Below are 14,668 nucleotides of genomic sequence, written 5' to 3'. Positions count from 1 at the left end.
GTTAAATCATTTAGAGAGAATGAAAATATTGACTTTTTAAACATGCTAGCTGACCAAAATGTGATAACATGGCCGTAAGCATTATCTACGTAAATTTTTATTGATCAAATGTATGTTTCGATCATTTGCCAAACTCTACGTCATATTTGAACCCCCTTCGCTTCAAAGCCATAAGTTATTATATTATTATACACAACTTATAATTGTGTGTAGATATGTTGGATTGGAGTAACATACAGAACAGGTGCAAATAGCAAATATTCTCCAAATACGATGTTTCCAATATTCTCCAAATCGTATTTCATCGTATTGTCGCGGTAATACACAAAGAGGTAAGGCCGTGAATAAAGTTTCACCCACCGTACAATTAACGGAGGGAAGCATTGCGAGTAGGGATGTTCAAGGCAGAATATCGGCGACACATTTATAATGCTTGCTTTAAATGCGGCGTCAGCATTTTTTGGGGCGACCAATTACTTCGCGATAAGCTTCGCCTAATAATTAAGTGTCAATAGGGTGTATTTACCGCCGCAAATTTAAATGCGAAATCTTAAGGCAGTGTACGCCTCTCTGTTAGCACCTGTTGTGCATGTTGCTCCAACCAACATACCAATATCAGGCCTAAACAACTAGCAAAACTTTCGATTTAATAGTTTGCGTATTAGGCACATAATAGTGTGTTTCATATTGTTTAAAACTACAGATTTAAAGTCTGTTTTAACAGTGATTGCTCGGACCAAGCCATGGTAAAAATTTACCGAGTAAAAGTTTGCAAAAGTATTGCAAACCATAGGCGTTAAACCATTTTAAGTCTTGAGGAGAATGATAATATTTGGTTTTCAAACACGTAAGCTCTGGCCAAAATGTAATAAAATGGCCATGTACATTATCTACGCAAATTCTATTTATCAAATATATGTTTCGATCATTCCCCAAATACTACGCCATATTTGAACCCCTTTCGCATCATAGTGGGGAAGTTTTCGGCCCATATCTGTTTTTGCTTGCAGAAACAAGTTAAGGAAAATGAAAAACAAAATATGAAATATATAATATAAAATACACAATACAAAATACAAAATATTAAAAAATAAAAAGTGTAAAATAAAAAAAATATTATATAAAAAAAAAATAAAAAAATAAAAATAAAAAACACAAAAAAAATAAAAAATAAAAATTAAAAAACGAATATGAAAAATAAAATTGAAAAAAAACCAATAAATAAATAAAATCAATTTAAAAAAAAAAATTAAAATTAAATAAAAATAAACACTAAGCCCTGACAATATACCCCCTGACAAAATATACAACAACCGCACCCCCGTCTAGTTCTTTTTTGGTTTCCTATGGTTTCCTATGGTTTGTTTCAGACCGACTTTTGTCCGAAGCTTTATAGAAAAAGTAGACATCGTAGAACCTTCAAATTTTCAGACATGGCGTAGAGTGGTATGTAGGTGCTTTGTAAAAGTTTATGAGGCTGCACTCCCAGGGGCCTTTGCTTGGGGGGTAAAAACCTGAAATATTGCGTTTTAGCACTTTGTAGCTAACGACAGCCATCTAGCAGCAGAAAAACTTTCATACAGAATTCGTTCATATTCGCTTGCTTTGTCCAGCTCGCGTCGCGACGAGGCGGCTGCTGGCATCCCTGCTGCGCCCTATTGTCCCGCGCGTGCAACATTTGTGTTGGAAGTGGCTTGCCTAGTAAAACTATGCACATGCGACTTGCCTTTCATAAAGAGGCCTCTCTAAGTAAAAAAACCTATTGCTCTTACAACACAAAATATTTTACCACCGCAAATTTAAATGCGAATCCTACAGGCAGTGTACACATCTCTGTTAGCACATGTTGTAATTGTTGCACCATTCAAACATATCAACACCAGGTCTAAGCAAATATAATTATACAAGGGCCGCAACAACAAAAAGCTTAAGTTTAACGCATTCTTAACGACGACGTTACAAAGCTACGTCATAACATGGCGTCATAAATAAATAAATCTTGCGTTTATTGGATTTAAATTGGCAAAACTTTCAATATAAAACGTGGCTTATTAGGCACATAAACGTGTTTGCATATTGCTCAAAACTACAGATTTAAACTCTGTTTCAACAGTGATTGCTCAGACCAAGGCATGGTAAAAATTTACACAGTAAAAGTTGGAAAAAGTATAGCAAACCATAGACGTTAAATTATTTAGAGAGAATGAAAATATTGACTTTTTAAACATGCTAGCTGACCAAAATGTAATAACATGGCCGTAAGCATTATCTACGTAAATTTTTATTGATCAAATGTATGTTTCGATCATTTGCCAAAATCTATACGCCATATTTGAACCCCCTTCGCTTCAAAGCCATAATTTATTATATTATTATACACAACTTATAATTGTGTGTAGATATGTTGGATTGGAGTAACATACAGAACAGGTGCAAATAGCAAATATTCTCCAAATACGATGTTTCCAATATTCTCCAAATCGTATTTCATCGTATTGTCGCGGTAATACACAAAGAGGTAAGGCCGTGAATAAAGTTTCACCCAGCGTACAATTAACGGAGGGAAGCATTGCGAGTAGAGATGTTCAAAGCAGAATATCGGCGACACATTTATAATGCTTGCTTTAAATGCAGCGTCAGCATTTTTTCGGGCGACCAATTACTTTGCGATAAGCTTCGCCTAATAATCAAGTGTCCGCTGCAAATTTAAATGCGAAATCTTAAGGCAGTGTACGCCTCTCTGTTAGCACCTGTTGTGCATGTTGCTCCAACCAACCTACCAACATCAGGCCTAAACAACTAGCAAAACTTTCGATTTAATAGTTTGCGTATTGAGAACATAATAGTGTGTTTCATATTGTTTAAAACTACAGATTTAAAGTCTGTTTTAACAGTGATTGCTCGGACCAAGCCATGGTAAAAATTTACCGAGTAAAAGTTTGCAAAAGTATAGCAAACCATAGGCGTTAAACCATTTTAAGTCTTTGGGAGAATGATAATATTTGTTTTTCAAACACGTAAGCTGGCCAAAATGAAATAAAATGGCCATACACACTATCTACGTAAATTCTATTTATCAAATATATGTTTCGATCATTTCCCAAAATCTACGCCATATTTGAATCCCTTTCGCATCAAAGGGTTAAGTGGGGAATTTTTAGAAAAAAAAAAAAAAAATTAAAAATTAAAAAAAAATAACACTAAACCTTGAAAGTATACCCCCTGACAAAATAAACAACAACCGCCCCCCCGTCTAGTTGCTGTTTGAAATCGTCAATGCACGTGAAAATTTGCCAGATGTTATTAACGGACATAACCATAATGTGTATACGTATTTCTTCGGGTTGTGTGTTTAACATTATTTGTAGTTTAAAGTTAGGAACTATTTGAAGCATTTTTTTCAATAATGTTGAATACCTAATGTTTTATGTTTTTCGTCTAACTACAATCACCGAAGTATTACGATCCCAATGTTACATGAGAGCATTTGCGTCTTTATAGTGTATCGTTCATGATTGTTGAAACAAACAATATGCTGTACTTACAGATGTCTTCGATACGGTCTCCGGTAACTGTACTGCACCAAACATGGCTGCTATCCCATGCAGAACTGCTACACCTTAGGCTTAAGAGGACCATTGAAATTACATCGACCTTACACTAGCTAGAGATTTTTCTTGTAAAAACGTAATCTTTGTAATGGTAAATATAACCGACGGTTGCGTGAGAATACCACAATAAGTAATGATAAATTTATGTTGAAACTACTTTTTTGTGATTATTCTGTTGCGGGAACTATAGCTTGAGCAGCAGATACAAAACGGAACTTACATTAAACAAATTCTAAGCATGCAGCAGATTGAAACTTCATGAGAAAGAGCATCAGCAGTGGATAAGTACGATATAGTACCTGACAATATACATCTAAATTCAAATGCATGTTTCTAAGAGGAACGAAATAACCGTATTTAATAAACTTGGCTATTGATTTGCAATTTATTTCAAGTTTCTGAATCCATGCATTTTATATGTACTGCAGTCTAACCCTTCTAAAGATATGCTACCTAACGATTACGACAGAGTTTCAACCGAGGGATTTCCCACTAAAGAGAATTTATCAGTCGCACAAAAAACACACGTGTTTACCTCGCAGCTTTTAATATGCAACACGTTATACTTTAGCTGCATAATTTGCAAAACAACCTTCATTTTACTTTGCACCAAGACCCGGCTAAATGATTCGTGCATGAAGCATGACGTATTCATATACTTTACTTTTCTTTTAAAAAAGGTGGCAAGCCGCATCCCTTTCTAAATTTTCAGAACTGTACATTAATGTTTGTTATGACATTTTGGCTGCACCCCAAATTTTGATCTGTAATAACACTATTAGTGGCAAATTAAGGTAATCACGAAATGAATGTCACGTCTAAAAACTCCTCTGTTTTTCGTTTGCGACAGTTTTATGGGTCATGTATTGTGATGTTCAGAAAAGCATTTTTATTTATAAGGTAAATAGAAACACATAAACTTAAACTTCCGACAATTTCATAAAAACACAACTTTTTATATTTCGAGCGGCAAAAAGGTTGAGCATGCAGTAATAGTTAAATTGGGCAAGTAAAACAATATGTAATGTTTAAATATTAAAAACAGTTTTTTTGAATAAAAAAATAGCAATCGAGTTATCACGACCGTTCCTTCAAAACTATAGCATATAGGTGTTTGGGAGAGTATATAGGTCCTACAGCCCCTTCCATGATAGGAATTGGTTGGTTGGGATTTGGATGAACACTGAACCTCTGCAAGATGCCCACTGTGTACAAAAACACCTCCATCCGCGCTAAATTCTCTCCCAAGCAATTTCGTGGACCTATAGAGAAGGGAATTATCTTTTCCGACTTAACGAACTTTCCGTCTTTGTCCAGGTGTCTGCTTGGCTTGAATTGTCTCGGGTTTAGCCAAGTCTGTGGGTCATTGTGCACATTCCACAGGTTAGCCATGATCTGCATTTTTTTTGGAAAGTCAGCAACATAACGATGGTTAATAATTGCCAAACTACACCGTAAGGGGCGACACAGGTTCAGACCACTCGTATTGGTAAAATTAAATGAAAAAAATGCGATTGGACATTACAAAATCAAAACTCTCTATTAATATTTTACTGGCTTGTAAAATTAAATGAAAAAAATGCGATTGGACATTACAAAATCAAAACTCTCTATTAATATTTTACTGGCTTGACGATGCAATCCTTTATTTGCCAAATATACTATAAAAATCGTTTTCGTAACACAATGGCATTAGATGTTGCAAGAGTATAGGAAAAATGTCCTTAATTACCTGAGTATCTTTAGGTATTAGATATCCCATAAACTTAGTATCTTCGGTTGTGCTTCTTGGCACTCCTATCGGGGTCATCGTTTCTATCCGGTGAATTTCCTGGATCACAGATTTAGTGTAGGGCAAGTTGGTACCGATTCGCACTTCGCCAGTCTTTCCTGCATTTATAATATATTTGGGTCACTTCTATTCCATATATATAACACTAACGTTTGTCTACTAAATAGGCCTGCGGCGATGTTCACGTACATTAAGGGTGTTTTGTTTTAAAGACCGTTTAATTGTTTTTTCATGTTTCGATTACACATTTAAACCGTTATTTACTAAATGTAGTCTTGGAAAGCCTTTGATAGTTTAAAACGGCTCCCTTATGCAAGAATATATTTAGTACTAGGTTGCTGCAATAAGCTTGGGTATGAGCAAATTAACACTATTTGAATAAAACATTTAGACTATAAATCAGCGGTTGTTGATTTTTTAGGTTTGTCACATTCCAAACAATCTCAACTATTGGCGAAATACTTCCTACCAAACAATAACAGAATAACGTGACAACTTCCCTTAATATAGGCAAGGTATAGTAGATAAATATCACACTGTTATCACTTCTATAATCATAATGGATCGTACGCAGACTGCGCAGCTAACATTTAAATATGATAAAAAAGGAAGTTTTGTAACTCTACCTTTCCGTGAATTAAAAACAGTCGCTGATGCCTCTGTAGGAAGATTAAAAAAATGGAAAAATCAAGCCTATTTTTCCGTTAAACGTTTTACTGAGATATCGTCAACAAAATGGGAAAAGTTTTACCAGTCCTATGTCATTGTAAAAATACCTAAACGTTTCTCAGAAAAAATAAAGAAATTGAGCCGAGAACGAAAACAAGGTCGCCCTGAACTATAAACTCGCCCCATTATAAGCAATACGCCAACTAAAAAATAACAGAAAGGCAACATTAGATTGCTGTACAACAACATTCGTCTAAAAGACTTTAAATCAAGTTATTAGAAAACATCGTTAGTTCTCACCTATCACTCGGTCGATTTCTTCGTGGACAGTTTTCTGGATTTCCGGAAACTTTATCAAGTACAAGAGAAGCCACTGTAAAGTGCTTGAGGTCGTTTCTGTGCCGGCGTTAAGGAGGTCGATGATGTAACCTCTCAGCTGCTCCTGAAAATAAACTTCGAAAACGTAGTCGACGTCATTCTGAGGGATGGAAAATGGGTAGTGAATACGAAGCCTTGCTTGGAGGAAATACACCACATTCCTTTAGCAGATAAATGCGCTGAATTTGAGATGGATAGCTCTAAGACTATCGGATTTCGCGCAAAAGGAACAAACAAAGTCCCGAGTTTTCAAGCAAATAAAATAGTATTTTGTTATAGCTACTTTAAGAGACGCCAACTATAAAGAATTTAGTAATCAAAAAACAAACTACTTGTGAACGACTTTTGACGACTCTCTTACATTCCGATTAGGCAAATTGTTTGTAGATCGCAATTTTCTCCCACTTATCCAAAAACAACAACAACAACCAATCCAATATTTTTGGCGGTTAAAACGCAAAGTACAAAGTCCTAAATTAGAAAACAAACAACGACTGTGCGCATTTAGGGCTTGGGGGTAGAGCTTTATGGTTAAGCTACTAACCTTTTTAAACGACTGAGTCTTCTTCTTGTGTTCAATGAGAAATCTGTCGAGGAAGTTTTTAGGATGATTGACGTCCAGTTGTTTCTCACCCTCGGCAATGTAATCATCGATCATTGCTGATTAAAAGTTGCTGTATTTAGGCAATGTCACTTATTCAACAATCGACGTACGGGTCAAAGTTGAACAAACGTATTTTTAAGTAACGCGGTGGTGTTTAGAAGCAGAAGTGGGCACATGATTAATAATTAATTTTAACAGTGGGCCGCATGAGAAACAGAAAACGTCTTGGCGGACCGCGTCAAAAAGGATACCTGAAATACACATAATACAACGTGTAATACCTGTTAAAAAAATAATCTTTAAAAATCCTTATTTTGAATCCTAGTTTCAAGGGTTGGATATAGACGAGGATACCTTACATGAGTAAATTATTTAGTAAAATATTCTAAATTAGAAAAAAAGACTCTTTTTTCGCTTACAAAAGGTGAGTTGAAAACGAGCCGCAGGCGGTATTAAATTGCATAGAGGACCGTATAGTTTTCCAAGGTCTGTTTCAGAGAGTAACCTATTTTTGGCATAATGTCAGTTGAAGTTTATATACCTCGTGATCAAATTGTTTAACTAAAAAGACGCAAGCAAGTCACGCAGAGCTTAGGAAAATTTATTCCATGACAACAAAATAATTGAAAAGCAGTCCGTGGAGCGTACTTTCCTAATTTCCCTACCTACAGTTGAGGTTTTACAATTCCAGCATTTAACAAAATGATGAATGCTGTAATCGTTGATTTAGCAAAATAGGTAAATTGGTAAATAGCTAAATATGTAAAAAAATATGTGTAAATTCCTCGGGAAGTAAATATGATACGTATAAGAGCGAGGAGATACCGTTCTATTTTACACATTCAGTTTGTCATATTCCCCGGGAAGCCTCCTGAAGAGGTAAAACTTTGGTGTTTCGTGAGCCTATTTAAATTTGAAGAATTTGATGAAGGCATCTCCGCGATATAGTTGTTCGTTTAATCAACCGTTTCATTTGATGGTTAGCTTATACTTCCAACATTTTACTTGTGTTTGATTGTGTCAAACCAAAAGTGACAGTTGTGCAACTTGGGCTTACCGTTTCCCTGCTCCTTTTGCTTGACGATTTTCTTGAGACCTTGTTTCAAAGGTGGAAAATGTCGCAGCCAGGGGGCCACCGTCAGTAGAAAAAACAGCAAGCCGTCTCGGCGATATCTAAAGAAAGAATACAAGTGGAGTGTAGTCCTATATTCGACCAAAGCTCCATATAAAGAAAAAAACGCAAAGAAACGCAGCGAACATTGGTTAAATTCTGATTCGAGTGATCTGATTGATTGCAGCTATATGATTAAGGGGATTAATTTCAAAAAAATCATTAAACAGTATAATTGTTTTGCGTTAAATTTGGTGGAATGGTCTATCATAAGTAGGTTTAACAGGCCCCCAACAGTGTCTATATAGTCCACAAAGCATTTACAGTGCAATAGGCACGCTATATTGTCATACAAAAGTGAAACTGCATTCAGTTGTGTGGTTATAAAAGTGGATGAACTTAAACCCAGAAGGAAACGATATATACATATATATGTAATTGGTATTTGTCAATATAAATGTTTTGTTTAGTTTATTTGCTATATTTAACACTTTCTGTTCTGAATTTGCTGTGAAAATGAAAGCTTCAATAAAACTAAATTCAATAAAACATTTTACTTAAAAAAAGGATTTTAAACCGTGTAGCATGGATCAGACTTAGATATGTCATATATGCTGTACATTTTATTCACTTATCTGACTTTTAGGCAGAAAGTGTGTAGTTTGGTTTCCGAGACGAATTAACATTTAACGTAGAATCACTGCTAATGGGTCAGAATTCATTGCTAACATTTTTGTACTAATTTGTTATCGGATCAGCACCCATAGCACCCAAGAGTATTTGACTAATACCGACTATCACTTGGCTTTGGGTATCGGCTTCTTCCGATATTATCGAAAATCTCTAGGTCACAGCTTGAAGGAAGAGGCATCTTACGCTTGCACAATCATGGACACGTATGCTCGCAGTTTCTCGTTTCCCGGCTCAGTGCACCTTCGCTGCATCGTGATGGAGTTTATCACGTTGGAGACGTTTTCCGTTAAGTCGGACTGAAAATTTTTCAATGTGTCAGCTTTCGGCAAAAGTGTTTATGTCTGCTGCACTTGCGCCTTAAATTTTAGAAGACACAGAGAAGTCCGTTGTTGGCCAGTGTTAAACATTTTTTCAATGACTTTATTGATAAGTCATGTATTTTAATTACTTGTGAACAGGTATCTGTGCAGCATAAAGTCATTGGCTTAAATAATAGACCTTAAACTAACTAAAATTGGTCTCACATTCAAATTTGAGCAATGTTATTTTTAACAACTCTCCTACAGTAATATTATTGGTTTTATCAGATCAATTAAAAATTAATCCAAATGTTGAATTAACTTTGCTTGAAATCAAAGTTCCATCACATCATTGGACAACGAAAAAATCGTACGTACCTCCAAAACGAATGGTTTCCCGTTTTTTGACTTGATTATTTCGCACAGAAGTTCTAGCTCTTCCAAAATTCGTGTTTCCAGATTTTTGCCGTACAATCCTGCTCTACACACAAAAAACTAAATGCTTTTAAGTCGCGAAAATTATATGAGACATTTTAATATTAAAGTAGACAACATAAACTAAGAAATACTGTTTACATGAAAGATGATTAGTGTGCGTTGGCTAGGCTATATTCGTTTAACTATATTGCTGATTTTATTATAGTTTCGTAGAGACGCCGAATCAATTGTATTCCCTGGGTTAAAAAACATTTACTGAAAGCGATGAGTTGCTTCATACATAGCGTTTTACAAGATAAAGTAATTTATTGTCTATCAAAAACTCACCCAGTTAAAGCCTTTAATCCGAAACGTCTTTGAGGTTTCCAAATTTCTTGGTTGTCTTGCAGAATCATTCCGTTCCCTTCACTGATCAGGCGACTAAAAAACGACTGCGCTCTTCCGTTGAATTGAGGGCTTTGTCGGACAAAAGCCTAAGAGAAGAAAAAAGCCAACTATTAGGTTGACGTAAAGCTAATTGTGGTTGGCTGGTTTGTAAATATATCACATATATTTAAACTCTCTAAACAGTGTGGATATTAGACAAGATTTACTAAATCATTTTAACTCGAGTGTAGACTAATTAACATACACTATACAATCTAATTTAAAAAGCATGCTTACCTGCTCAATTGCTTCATAGCTGTTCAAAACTACGGTGTTATGCGGACCGAGCTTCACATATATCACCGGGCCGTATTTCTTTGACCATTCGCTGAATTGAATTTCCGGGTGAGCTCCCAAGAACGGGAGACAACCGACAAAAGGGAAGTTGAAGGGACCCGGGGGTAAGTTTGAACGGCGCCGAAAGAAGGCCAGATGAAGAACCAAGCATGCGATAACTCCAATCAAAGCATAACCACAACTGACTTGCCCAAGTAATGAGCTGACCAAAGTCATTTCAACCACTCTTTTTGTTAGGGCTAAGTTCACTTGGAATATTAAGTCAGTCGGATGTAACCTTAGGTCAGGAGTGGGCAACCTTTTTAAACAAGGGCCAGTTAGGAAATGTAATGCTTACAGGAGGGCCGCACATCAAATAAACACTAATTTATATTTCAGCTTTTACTAGAAAAACTAGTGAGCTACTAGGCTGCAACTACGACAGTTTTGTCAGTGCTGTCTAGTTTTCGGAAAATAACTTTTCCTACAATTCTAATGAAGCCTTTCTCGTACGGATCGGCTCAGTACAATTTAATTAACAGCCTTAATTCAAAACCAGCTGTTCATCATAACAACGTGACGCAAGTAAAACTTTATGAATGAAGATTGTTTTGTAATAGATGCTTTCCATTCGAGTTCAACTGCGTTAGTGTAGCGGTGTAGCCTATGGGTTACATCGCACTTCAAAAAGAAAACAGATAGAGCAAAAGTCCCAAAATGGTGCACACTTATAGCCTTATTTAGTGAAAAATAGCAGAAAGAAGACGAAGGGCAGCACAAAAAAGGGAAAAGGGCCGCATGCGGCCCGCGGGCCGCGTTGCCCACCCCTGCCTTAGGTGTTGTTAGATAACAAACATCGGCCTACCTTGGAGGTTTTTCCATAACAAAATTTATTATATAGGTTGTTATGACAAAAACTAAAAAAATAATCAAGTAATTGTTTATGTATAACCGACCTAAAGTTCAGTAATAAAAATACTTATTTCATCTCACAATTATATAAAGAGCACTTTACGATGCGTATATAGTTAGTCGTTTGAGTTATGCTATGCTACAGCCAGACTTAGACAACTAAATATAATTTAGCTTTTTAAAATTATATTGTAACTGAACATAGAACTTTTTCAATTTTTCTAAATTAGCTTAAACATTTAAACATTTTATTTTTTTACATAGATTAAGAGTAGAATGGTTAATAACTAGAATTTATCACAGCAAATTTAATTATTTTGCAATTAATTTAGTTTAAATCGTACATCATTCTCAAAAGAATTCGGTAGAAAATTATTTCTGGGTATAATGTTGGGTTGTTGAAGCATAAAATAATATTTTCAAACTGTAAGACTCACACACAAGTTTTTTCAACCTAAGAGTACAACAAGTTTTTTTTTCGAATAAAATATACTAAAAATGCCGTCAGACAAAGTAGCATTTTTACAAAACGTCAAATCTAATTAAAACAGAATTTGAGCACACAAGCCATACAAATTATATTAGAAATATTTGAATTAGATAACTATATAATTGCCTAGTTGTCTAGTTTTAGCTGAAGGCATTCGCAAACCTAAACCCTAAGCATAGAAACGCCGAAAGATAAATTCGAAACCTCGCAACATGGTTTGCACTGACCAGCGGACTTTTATTCAATGAAATCAGTTTTCTAACTAAACAAACGATGTCAAACAGACAAGTAAGCATAGAGACATCGGTTTTGGCGTCAAATAACGTCATTACTGATCACGGACGGAAATCGTGTCGACACACATGTACGTGTTTCGTGTAGAGCGAGCGTTTTATCAGCTATCTAAATCATCACCATCCGAGCGTTTTTGTTTATATATTCTTTTCAAGGCAACAAAAAGTTACAAACACAATACCACGTGGCGACAGGCTAGATTTGCTTTGCGAGCGTTGGAGTTTCAATCTTATTTTTCTTACGAGGCATGAGCAGTCAATTTCCGATTGTCCGTTGCAGGTCAGAAGCGTGTGTAATTGTAAACTCAAAAAAAAAATTAGTTTGGTGTTGGTAAGGGAGACTGGGTACGGACCCGTTTATATCGCGTTGCACGAATAGCTTCGTTGTGCACAACAAGCTTTATAAACTAAGAGAGGCCACAAAAACCGTCGTACAAAATTCCAAATTATCTAAATTAGACAGTAGACAGCCATACCGAATCGAAAGGTGTAAATATAATATATTTTATCACTATTCACTAAACAAAAGGGATGTTTAGCAGGTTTTGCAACTCAGCACTATAACTGTAATAGTAAGTCGAGAACATGTATAACGTCGTAACAGAAAACATATCTAACGTTGAGTTTTCCATACGTGTTCCACTAGAACTACAAGTTCATTTCTTTACGTTTCGTGTGCGGATACCTCTTATATAATTTAATGGTTGCTATATTCAGCTATATTGTTTCTCTGCGGCAACACCTAATCGCCTTGGCTGTATTAGTTTAACTTCATAAATTCGCCGTCGCCGTACTAATTCGAATAAGGTCTGGGGAATGAAAAAACGGCATAAAATTTTCGAAAACTCCATCTCATCATACATTATTTTTCGGTTTGACTCTGATAAATACTATTATGCCTTCGTGAATTATGTACAACTCAGACGTATAGGTGAACATACCAAACATAGATTCCGCATACGGCTCATGAACCGGTCTACCATTGTATCCTGAGCGTAACCCTATCCCAGGTCATTGTGCGCAGCAACGGCGATACCGTGAGGTAACAAATGACACGAAGGCACAACGAGAGGTTAAAGGTGATCAAAACATGACACCGTTTCGCCTCTGTATGTGCATCCTCACCAACCACTCTGACGCACATGTAGATTGAATTGCACTAAACATCGCGCTAAGTATGTTGCGCAATCATATCGGTTTACGGAATGCAACAGCTCTTTAAAAATCACAATAAGCTAAACAAGCAGTTTAATGTTATTGGATCATATCATTACTAATGTTGCCTGTAATTTTGAGGTTTCCCCAAATTAGGTTTCGTTGCACATCTTAAAGGATGGAAAAATACATGTATTTGTTAATAAAAAACAGATCTGAAATCCCCAGTCCTATGCGAGGTTATAGGTCGTGAAATCTTTCACGTGAGCCACAATCTAAAATTCATGCGCTTAAACAACACTTAAAATGTTTAAAATGGATTAATGTGTACTTTTATGCATCATTAATGTGTGATCCCGAGACCTGAACAGAAACGTGGTAGAAAATAATTACTATTTTGATTTGTAACTTCGTTCTTGTAAACCTTTGCTACACCCGGAGAACTTCGTTTTGTCAAAGTTTCCACATTAAAAACGACTATTCGAACAACTAATTCACCCTTATTAATTTGAATTAAATCTCATTTTGTAGAACATCATAGCGTCAAGCCAATGGTCTCAGAAAATTGGATAAGATAACTATCGAAAAGCGCGATAAATATTTATGGTTAATGCCGTTTAAACGAAAAAAAAAACAGTTTAAAATTAAATCTTTTTCTATTTAAAAGTCGCGAAATATGCATGAGCAGCGCCAAAATTATACCTTTATACCAGCATTAATTAAACTGGGGTAAATTTATCCCAGGAGGTAAATTTCCTTGTTTCAAGGGGTAAATGAGATAACAATCAAAATATCGACATCAGTCGACGGGACAGAAAAATCGTATTGGTAGCCTACTTAACTAATTTAGATTAACTGATTATTCCAACTTCAAAGCTAGCCTATATTGATTCTTTATCGTCTAGCGTCGATAACGTTATGTTTCGCTAATTGCTACTTTTTTAGTTTATTAGTAACATCGATATCTCTTGGTTATACTTAATTGTTACGTGATTCGCTGTTTAAATTCGTCAGCTTTTTCGGCAGTCGCGACATAGATTTAGGTAACGTGTCTGCGGGAAAACAGTGAGTTTTAGGTTTACGTTTGTTGCAATTTAGGGCAAGAAAGTTCAGCCATAGCCGATTTAAGTGCTTAAAAAATTAGTAGCGATTACTGTAAGGTTTAGTACGGTACACCGAAATTCCAGTGATGCTTGCGTGTTTTTTTCCATAAACATGGCAAATACGAAGCGATTAACATCTTTGCAAGCTGTAAGGGCGCTATAATAATCTATTTTTAGTAATCCACTTTGCTGAAGGCCATTAAAAAAAACAATATATGCTAAGGCTAACATGTTTTACGATAGGGTCCGTTGGACCTTCCGCCAGGTGTCGCACCTTGTAGCTATCAGCTCGGCTGTGTCACTGTTGCACAGCACACGGATTCTTCTTTCCAACAAAGTAAAACTTGTCATGCTGCGGGCAACAGAAAAGGCACAATTATTTTTTTAAGGAGACCTTTAATAATAAAATCCGCTAGTG

The 14,668-nt window shown here is 35.8% G+C and overlaps 1 protein-coding gene across 2 annotated transcripts; it reads right to left on the bottom strand.

Annotated features, from left to right (window-relative positions):
• Window positions 1-4,546: 4,546 nt before the first annotated feature.
• On the bottom strand, window positions 4,547-10,697 carry LOC146136702 (cytochrome P450 2J6-like). 2 transcript variants are annotated; one of them, XM_083395541.1, is made up of 9 exons: window positions 10,259-10,697; window positions 9,923-10,068; window positions 9,536-9,638; window positions 9,042-9,154; window positions 8,112-8,227; window positions 6,995-7,110; window positions 6,373-6,514; window positions 5,344-5,501; window positions 4,547-5,006 (listed from the first exon to the last, which is right to left on the bottom strand). In XM_083395541.1, the coding sequence occupies exons 1-9, from the start codon at window positions 10,532-10,534 to the stop codon at window positions 4,689-4,691; spliced, it is 1,488 nt and encodes a 495-aa protein (XP_083251667.1). In that variant the 5' UTR covers window positions 10,535-10,697; the 3' UTR covers window positions 4,547-4,688. The 2 variants fall into 2 exon arrangements, with proteins under 2 accessions (XP_083251667.1, XP_083251668.1); XM_083395542.1 differs by having other exon boundaries at window positions 6,373-6,508.
• Window positions 10,698-14,668: the final 3,971 nt, after the last annotated feature.

This window comes from Ascidiella aspersa, chromosome 8 (assembly GCF_963924565.1).
Source record: "Ascidiella aspersa chromosome 8, kaAscAspe10.2, whole genome shotgun sequence".
Taxonomy (NCBI): Eukaryota; Metazoa; Chordata; class Ascidiacea; order Phlebobranchia; family Ascidiidae; genus Ascidiella; species Ascidiella aspersa.
Note: the sequence above shows the minus strand (reverse complement) of the source record. Positions and strands in the feature narration are given on the sequence as shown.